The sequence below is a fragment of the Haliotis cracherodii genome, unplaced genomic scaffold (assembly GCF_022045235.1).
Source record: "Haliotis cracherodii isolate W230 unplaced genomic scaffold, xgHalCrac1.p SCAF_1, whole genome shotgun sequence".
In the NCBI taxonomy this organism is placed as follows: Eukaryota; Metazoa; Mollusca; class Gastropoda; order Lepetellida; family Haliotidae; genus Haliotis; species Haliotis cracherodii.
The window spans coordinates 36,324,868-36,334,881 of NW_027266264.1; the positions used below are offsets into that span (position 1 = coordinate 36,324,868).

General features: G+C 41.5%; 1 protein-coding gene across 1 annotated transcript; it reads right to left on the bottom strand.

Annotated features, from left to right (window-relative positions):
• Positions 1-305: 305 nt before the first annotated feature.
• On the bottom strand, positions 306-6,319 carry LOC139455589 (uncharacterized). Its single transcript, XM_071237144.1, has 2 exons — positions 6,218-6,319; positions 306-2,072 (listed from the first exon to the last, which is right to left on the bottom strand). Exons 1-2 carry the CDS (start codon positions 6,317-6,319, stop codon positions 306-308), a joined length of 1,869 nt encoding a protein of 622 aa, XP_071093245.1.
• Positions 6,320-10,014: the final 3,695 nt, after the last annotated feature.

Sequence of the window (10,014 nt, forward strand, 5' to 3'; positions counted from 1 at the left end):
TCTTCTGTATAAATAATTACATAAATATTTGTCAACAGGAATACTTACAGACATACGGGAGGAAAATATTCGAAGTTAAATTTCCAAGGACAATGAAAATATATTAAATGTCATGCGTAAGGGATACTTACTGAGATGAATCTATTTATTCATTCCTTTCTCGAACCATACACAAATCGCTGACATTATACACAGCCCACGCAAAAATAGAAGAAATGGCTCGCAATAGATAGTTAATTTTACAGAAGTCTGATTTCATCTGTCTCTTAAGTAGTAACGCTGATTTAATTGCAAAACACTGCTCTCTACTTCTTGTCGGCTGGGAGCGTCGGCACAACCATTGGAAGCGTTGGGATCATTGGTTGTCCTGGTGGTAGCGTGGGAGCCACCATCTTCACGGGCTCTGCTTTTGGTCGTACCGGCACCTGGACCCCAGGTTGTCCTGGTGGCAGTGTGGGGGCCACCATCTTCACGGGCTCTGTTTTTGGTCGTACCGGCACCTGGACCCCAGGTTGTCCTGGTGGCAGTGTGGGAGCCACCATCTTCACGGGCTCTGTTTTCGGTTGTACCGGCACCTGGGCCCCAGTTTGTACAGGAAGCGTGGGGACTACCATCTTCACGGGCGCTGTTTTCGGTAAAAGAGGGACCTGGGTCCTGGGTTGAACCGGAAGCGTGGGAGCCACCATCTTCACGGACGCTGTTTTCGGTAATAGAGGGACCTGGGTCCTGTGTTGTACTGGGAGCGTGGGAGCTACCAACTTCACGGACGCTGTTTTCGGTAATAGAGGGACCTGGGTCCCGTGTTGTCCTGGTAGCGTGGGAGCCACTATCTTCACGGGCGCTGTTTTCGCTGTTACTGGAAGCGTGGTTGTCAGATCAAGTGTCGTTGGTTGTTTCTGGAGAGATGCTATGGTTTGTTGAAGTCTCTTAATATCGTCATGCATCTGCTTCAGCTGGACTTGCGTCACTGGTTGATTGTTGGCGTTGGACAAGACTTGCTGGAGTCGATGCTCGAGCAAGTCGATGCTCTGCTGAGCGTCCTTGATATCTGTCATTTCCTTGCCACTGAGAACTTTGGCTTGCATTGCATTTGTGGCAACACCAGACAATTCACTCTTGAGTGTATCCGTTTCGTTCTTGATTTGGGTTAGTTCAGTTTCCAGGTTGTTGATCCTTGGTTGGTTGACTGTCTGGAACTGTGAGAATTTTCTCGACACCTGGTCTGCTTTAGTGTCTGATGTCTGAACTCTCGCCAAGAGCGCCTGGGACTCTGTGCTGAGGTCGTTGAGGGCCTGGCTATGGTTACTGAGCTGCAATGCTAGTGTGTTGCTCTTCTGTTGGAGGGCCGAAAACTGTTGCTGTTGCATCTGGTCGTATCTTTGAATCTCCTGGTCGAAAGACTGCAACTTGCTCTTGACTTCACTCAACATAGCAGGGCTGATGTTGCCAGTGCCTGGTGTTGCAGAGGGCGTTCCCTGTAGAGCATGAACCAGTTTCAATAGATCTTCAATCTTGGCTTCGGCTTGCTTAGTTTTCTGCTCTTGACTGCGTATTTGAGTCTCAACGGCAGCGTTCACCTTTGACTGCTCAATAGCATCTTTCTGGAAACTGTATGTGACGTTAAACAGTTTGTTTTGCATATCAACGAGAGCTTGGTTGAAGTAGTCCTTGGTGGTACGGACGAGTCGTTGTATATCGTTACTTCCTCCAGGGCCGAGGGATGACGGGAAACTGCTCACCTGACTCTCGAGTTGTCGGAGATGGCCGTAGAGGTCGTTCATCTGACTGCCGTAAGTGTTCACAGTGTTCTGGATCTTGGACATCTGTTCTTGTAGAATCGTGTTCCCAGACACGTACTGCAAGCGTGTCCTGTCCAAATCCTCCTTCACGTCTTCAATCTTCTTGTTAAGCCCTGCATTCCCATTGCTGCACATTCCGGTTTTATCCGGGACGACGAACTCATACTTGCAGTTATTCCCAGAGTCAGACGACGGCAAGCCAATCAAACTTCCTGACACCACTACAAAGTAAGAGATGGTTATGATGAAGAATACTTTGGCGGCCATGTTGAACTGCGTGGAAGACTACACACAAGTGCAAACACTACACAGTTGTGGCGCTGAATGATCCAAACTACAGGATTCTAATTTAAGTATGATCATTGCGGGCGGATCCCACAGACGAATGATGACAGGCTGGTTGACTATTGGGTGTCTTCTGCGCGACGTCAGAGGCGGGAAGGTGGCTTATCTTATCTTTGGAAGCAAACTGGTGTATCTCCTCCCTCTTGTCCGAAGCTGCGGCAAACAGGATTGGTGAATACTTGTTGACGTACACAAAACATCTCAATTTTTTAACATTCTAACAGTTTCCCGTGTTTTCACGAGAGATGTTTTACGCCCTCGTCTGCTTACTACAGAGTGACACTGCTGTCGAGAAACCATAGAATTCAATGATCTCCCTGGCTTTAGTGTTCAAGGGCAACGGATGTGATTCTCGCCTATATCGTAGCGTGTAAATAAACATACCATTTAAATCTACCATCAGTCAGAAAATCAAATCTGGGCACGGTAACCTAGTGGAAGGTTACTGTTGATACACCTTGAGGTATGAATATATGCTTCTGCAGTAAACGGACCAGGTCTGCGAATTTTCCGTATTTTACATAGTGCGAGAATTTGGTTTATAGCCGCTTTAACCGTATTTCAGTTATAAGCATGTCAGCTAGTCCTTTGGAGGAAATTCTAAAGTGATGCATATCTTAAACGTCACGACCCGTGAAGATTCCGGGGTAGAATAGGTCTTCAGCAACCCATGCTTGTTGTAAAAGGCGACTATGCTTGTCGTAAAAGGCGACTAACGGGATCGGGTGGTCAGGCTCGCTGACTTGGTTGATGCATGTCATCGATCCAAATTGCTGTGGATCGATGCTCATGATATTAATCACTGGATTGTCTGGTCCAGATTCGATTATTTACAGACCACCGTCATGTAGCTGGAATGTTGCTGAGTGCGGTGTTAAACAACAAAACAACCAAAAAAAACCAACTTAAACGTTAACCGCTATGATGAAACCCACGAGTACGGAACGCAACTCTGCAGATAAATATATAAATACAAACATACACACATAAATACGCACGCACGCACGCACGCACGCACGCACGCACGCACGCACGCACACACGCACGCACGAACACACATGCATAGTGACGATGGTTAAAAGTACTTAATCGGTTGGAGTCGGGTACTCTTCTGAAAATATGAACGTTTTGAACGCAAGGTTTTCTGTAGAGCTGAATACACAACGTATACATAGTACAGAATGACGTAACAGACTTATTCTTTACACACCCAAACTGTAATCATTTTATTTTGAAAATACCGCATTTAGTTCCCAACGTAGATACCACATTTCACAGTATGTTCCGGAACAGAAGAGGTGACTAGTATAAAAATGGGGAATAGCTGGGCACTATGACTTTGAATGGGAATATTTTGTTCCTAAATCTACCGGAAAAGAAGAATTTCGTCATAGGTTTTACACACAAACAATATCGCTCACTGGACTTCCTGAAAAAGGTGTAGTGAGTTTCAAAATTGATCATGCACAAGGTTGATCTACTTGCATAGATCGACTTACAGCTTGTATATAATTTGTTTAATGGATGGTAACTTAACTATCTTACAATTGCAATGTTTCTCTTAGATATGTTATACTAACCACCAGAGTGAGTGAGTTAGGTTCAAAGCCGCTTTGTATTTAAGATCAGTTACACCACGGCGTGTTGGGTTAATGTTGTAGGAAAGCACGCAGTGATGCAGGACATGCGCGGCATTCTTGTCAACAGAGACCATCAAACTGAAGTAAATCACTACGAAATTCTTTATTGACGTTTCTGGGAAATCGAATTTCCATTTAACATTTAATGTCGAATGAAAAAATAGTCAGATATGCGACACATGGACATCCGCATCATGTTGAATTTCAACAGCTGATTAAAGCTGGGAAACACACGTTCCCAGTCTGCAGTGTTGGAGGCTCGTGAAGAACCTTCCCTGTCTGGTATCAACCAGAGCTAACATATGGCATAGCGTTATCGCGTTGACAGAAAGCCGGTGTCAGCTACGAACATGTATAATGTTAGGGTTTAAGTGGCCGTAAGTCGGTGTTTGTATAAACATACCAACTGTTATGGGGCTGTTCACTACAAAAGCCTCTTCAAAGAAGTTGAGAAAAAAAATAGGAACAGATTTGTCGTGTTTCTTAATTAATGGCGAATACTTTTCTCCTTAACAGATCACTCTCGACGTTGATTCAAATTTAATGAAGTTTTTTGTGAAAACGTTCCTTAGGTACTTACAAACAAGACAGCTACTTCTGATCTTTGTAAATGATCAGTCGCTGTTAGGAAAACTTCCTTATTAAAAGCATATTAATGGTAATTATACTTTATCCGAAACATACAGAGAAATAGTACAACGTCATTCGTCAAGAGTTGATATTTTTGGTATTTGAGAGCACTGATGCAACACTACAAGAACGGACGTATTTATGTTTTTGGCTTGTATGTAGTACAATGGCGAAGAGGATATCAACATACTTTATGTTCGGTGTTCAACCTAACACATTTTTCATGTTAAAAAAAGACTATTCACTTCAAAATAAGGTAATAATCAACATCACCATCAGAGAAAAGCAAATATTTATATCCATAACTATAAATATATATGTTTCCTGGTCAGATTTTCTGTTCTTCTTTCTTATAGTAATATCTAGAATAAAGTTTCGTAAAGAATATTACTTTAATTTACGTTTGTAAAGAATGGATGGATGTCAAATACAAAATAATCTATTTTCTTAACTTAAATTGAACGTCCCTAATAAGTTTAGTGTTGCGTACTCATATGGCACTATATCACAAATGGGACACTTCACTCTTTCCTGTATTCGTACGCGGTTTCTAAAGTTACATCAGTGAGTAACTTTAGGTTAAACATTGATTATTCTAAAAATGACATTATGGGAGATTATTACCGTATGTTCCCGTGTCATAAATTTAATATATTAGTAATAAAAAAACTGGTTAGAAATAGCTCAACAAAATCAAATGGGTCTGTATTAAAACGACGTAATTTTTTTACGAGAGTTGAACCTGGACATTTCAGATGGGAACCCAGCGTTCTGAAGCCCTCGTCGTCCCCAGTTCATTCCTCAGTAGGTTCTCGACTCTCCCATGAGCGACGCTATTGACTCAGTGACGTGACGTGACGTGACGTGACGTGACGTGTCGATCATCCATAATCATATCACATTTTATCAATATGATCCTCAGTGGTGGTATTTAAAGGTCTTCGTGATGACGGCAGTGACATGTCAGCATCAAGGAAAACAAGGAGAATGTGGTATTGCAGTATGGTCTGTTAGTAATGAGAGGACAATGACGTATGAATGTATTTTTTTCACTGCTTTTCATGCAAAGTATCACCCCAGTTTGTATGGAAGCTATATTTTTGCAACACAGTTAACACTGCCCACAGTATAGTGCAAATGCTGGTACCTAAAAGAAACTAAATAGCTTTTTAGATCGAAACCATATTTTCAGAAATTGAAAGATCAATTCTTATTCAAAGTACCATTATTATATCTAAACTCCAAAGCAATGCTACATATCCTATAATAATTTTAGCGCTCTGGACCTTCTAATGGCTGAGATCATGCTGCTCAACAACGATGTGGCATATGTCCATTCAATGAGAATATATTTCAATCTAAAGAATAAAATAACTGAATAGATCCTTCTATGAACAGTCCGAGTTACAGTATGTCCCTTACCATCCTCCATATTCCAGTCAATCTGTGCTTTCTGCAAAAAAAGTTTCTTACATGTTTTGAAAGTTTGAATATTTAACTTTGCATTAGAAAAAATAGCAAAACAAATCTAAGTTCCAGTGGGTGGTTGCTCCTCACATCAGAGCCCGTGACATTGTGATGTCTGAGAGGAAAATTATTTTAAGTTTTGAACGATTCGATCTGTCTTAAGTGAAAAAGAATTCGTATTTTTACGCCATCGTGAAACATTACATCATCATACAGTTTGAGGTTCACCCTTTCCCTGTGGAGGTCCAAGGAAGAGGACATAAGTATATAAGTTCAGCTCTACCACGGCGTGTCGGGTTAATGGTGTAGGAAGGCATCACCATCGTGAAACATTACATCATCATACAGTTTGAGGTTCACCCTTTCCCTGTGGAGAAGTCCAATGAGGAGCACAGATAGACGATGGCCATCGCGCTGCCAGAATCTCACTTGGACCATCGGTCTTTGTGAACTAAATCTGAGTATTGAATGGAAATGTTCCTCTATTTTGTCACATCAGTTTACTTTTAAGAGAAGATGTTTTGTGAAGTGTTAACACACGGTGTATAAACTTATCTTACATACAATATTATTTCATCGTATTTAGTTTCATATGACCATTAATACACATACACATTCCAATATGGATTTAAAACAATAAAACAGTTCCATGAAACCCACTCAGACAATGTACTGTGCCAGTCTGTTTCCAACTTTCATAAACACACATGCAAACTAAAACCGTGCAGGTGTACAAATTTTCGAATATATACTTGTTTTAATTGACAAATCCATTCATATATTCGGTGTATTGGGGTTTTAAGAATGTGTCAAATATATTTTCCCGCGGTTGACAAGTACATTAGGTTTTAAAGATCTTGTTTTGCACACATTGGCTTAAGGTGTATGCTTTTGTGAAAAGCGTTACATACACTTTACGCAAGTGCCTTATTAATATCCTCTTGTGTGTGCAGTACAACATAACGCCTGCCTTCAGGTATGCGGTATTGGTAGCAACATAGCTGAGTTTATACCATGTGTGGTACAAACAACAAATCGGGGTCTGAAACCTTAACCCTGGGATTCCTTTAAGACTGGAGGACTTAATAGGACCGAGTCTTTGTGTTCGCTTGCCGACCTTCGACTTTCGAGGTTAGTACTTATCAACACAATCAAGTACTAATCAGCACACAAGCAAATGATAATAATATATACAGTCAAATACCGTTGTGTCGAACTTTGATGTGTCAAACGAGGGGTTGTCTCGAAGTAGAAGCTTGGTCCTACGTATTCCTTCTTTATTTATCATTTTCGGTTGTGCCGAACCTCGGATAACTCGAAGTATTTACGTAGGTCCCTTCAGCTTCGACACAACGGTGTTTGTATTATCACATAAACACTTAGAAAGCTGTCTCCATGTTTAATGAATAAAAAAACTTTGTTTTCTCGATCATGAAAAGAACCTCTTTTGAAGAGCTGGCGTAACCATGTCGGTTTGCAAAGTATTCGTAACTCTTGTGATTGAGTAATTCGAGACAATGTTTTCATTTTGTAACGTCACGAAACAAATCTTGTTGATAACAACTAACACAATATGTAGTATCATATCATATTTACTTTGTTTCTAAATATTGACCTATCAAAGCTATTTGTCTGCCAAGTGCACCTTATTTTCAACAATTGGACAATATGAGACAAATTTTGGGTACTTAATCATTGCTTCCTTGCTGCCTACCTGTTTTACCGCTTCTGTTGCTTCTAAGAGTATTTGGAGCGGTGGAGTTGTTTAGTTGTTAAAGTGTTCGCTCTTCACGCCGAAGGCCCGTGTGCGATCTTCCACACGAGTACAATGTGTGAAGCCCATTTCTAGTGTCCCCCGCCGTGATATTGTTAGAAAAAATCAATGTTACACAATGTTTCAATAACATAAAAAGATTTTATATAGAGGATATATTAAATGTATATCACATTCAACGTCCGGCGAAGATCAGTTAGATTAAGCATTACACATGTAACATGTTGTGTGTTTCATCCTGTCAGATATGATGATTACTGTTGTCGCTTCAAGCAATGACCATGCCGCCACTCACATGTAACTAATACTCGCATGTCAACCTGACACGACGGTTACTCAGTGAGCTACCGTGACCATGCACCTATTCACCAAGTATAAAGTACGCCCTCGGCTCTCCGGGGAGGGGTTTAAGGTTGTTGGGGAGCAGGGTCACGAACTCCGATAGTCGTATTACCTTCATAGAAACTAAGTATTGTATGTTCTGGACCTCTGTCATTCCAGGTAAGGCTGGCCAATTTTGTATTTCTAAAACTTTAACATTCTTGAGTAGTTTCGCAGGACGCTCAATGTAAGAGCAGATATGGCGAACACGTGAGATCATGATAACATGCAGTTGTGGCATATGCACGCTTGGTGCACGCCCGAGTGGTTTAGTTTTGTCATATACTTCTCAAAACAAGTTAAGGAACACCCACAATTGGAAGGCTGTGTGTTGCAAGACCAACCGGCCATGACAGATTAACTATAGTCATATAAAAAATTGGGTGTTCTTTAACTTCTTTTGAGTAGTATATATAAGATAGCTACGCGATAAATCGCAAAGAACAATGAAGAACGAAGCGTGGTTTATTTCACGATGGAACTTTATTCTATATCGTGACGCCATTTCTGGAGATTCGAACATGCGCTCGCAACTTGACGTCGTTAATTGGACGTCTATATTTTTGAGAGGGAAGTGCCTGGTTAGTTATTCCTCATAGGTGTCCCTGGGAAAGGCAAATGAACGCTATGACCGAACGATCGCATTCAAAGGTAGGAGAGGTATGACAATTGGTATTGGGAGGTACAGATAATCGACGTGAAAATTGGTATCCGGAAATACCAAACGTAACCCCCTTGCTCATAGATTAGACTTGTCCGACATTGCCGAGATTGGATTCTATTGAAGGAGTCATCATTATTTAATACGGGTAACTATTTTTAAAGCGTGTATCTTTTACTTACATCCTTAAAGAGGTTGTAAATAATGTTGACACCTCATATAAGAAAGAAACGACTCGTGGCCGTTGTTTATCGTACAGTAAAACTCTGCATGGAGAATAAACTACTCGGGGTTATTCTCCCTGCAGTGTTGACAGGTGTTCACTGAGTTCATCAGTTCAGTAAGTGAGCGAATGAGTTAATATTTAACGTCGCCTCGACAATATCTTAGAGAATGTATTTAAATAATTAAAAAAAATATGTTGACAGTAGCTCAGCAAATGTTTCGCATATTCATAAAGTCTTGATTGTATGAGGTGAGGTGAGGGTGAAATGGGGTTTAATGTCGCCTCCAAGTTTATTGTACTTATATAGCTACGCGCAAGCACATGCGTGTGTTTGGCTGCTTGTACTGGTCCGGACTGATGCCGATTTATAGTGCTAGCCCTTTCAGACACCATTCCGCAGTTTGCATGAATACGTCACTCAGACACAGTATGAGACCAAGCAGGATTTACATCCTAATCCCGTCTACCGAGCTTGTGTTAGGTCCAAGTGAGATTTACGAGCATCCGAATCCTGGATTCTGGTGACTAGGTGAGGTCCCAGGAGGAATTACATCCTAAGCCTGGAAATAGGATTTACGTCCCAACAGTGTATTACGATGGTTCTATGGGGTGCCAGCAGGATTAACGTCCTAACCCGGTCTCCCGATGTACGACACACACACACACACACACACACGCACGCACGCACGCACGCACGCACGCACGCACGCACGCACGCACGCACGCACGCACACACGCACGCACGCACACACACACGCACGCAAACACGCACACTGACACTGACACTGAGATCAAATTTAACTAACTGGTAAGAACCTCTTACGTAAGACACTGGACCAATAAAGGCTATTCTTTATATTTCCTATGTGTTTGTTGTAAATTATGTTAAGATGCCAAGGATTGGTGGGGCGTCATTGCGGATACACATGTTATTGATATAATTGGTAGGCGTGTTTAACTTGTCTTAATATCCCAGTTAACGTTCCAAGTGTCGTTTGCTGTAATGACTTCGACTGTAAGATTCATCTCTTGTTAAATACTTTGTGCATCGTTTTACCCATTAGATCAGGGTTACAAGTTTCTTGTTTCTC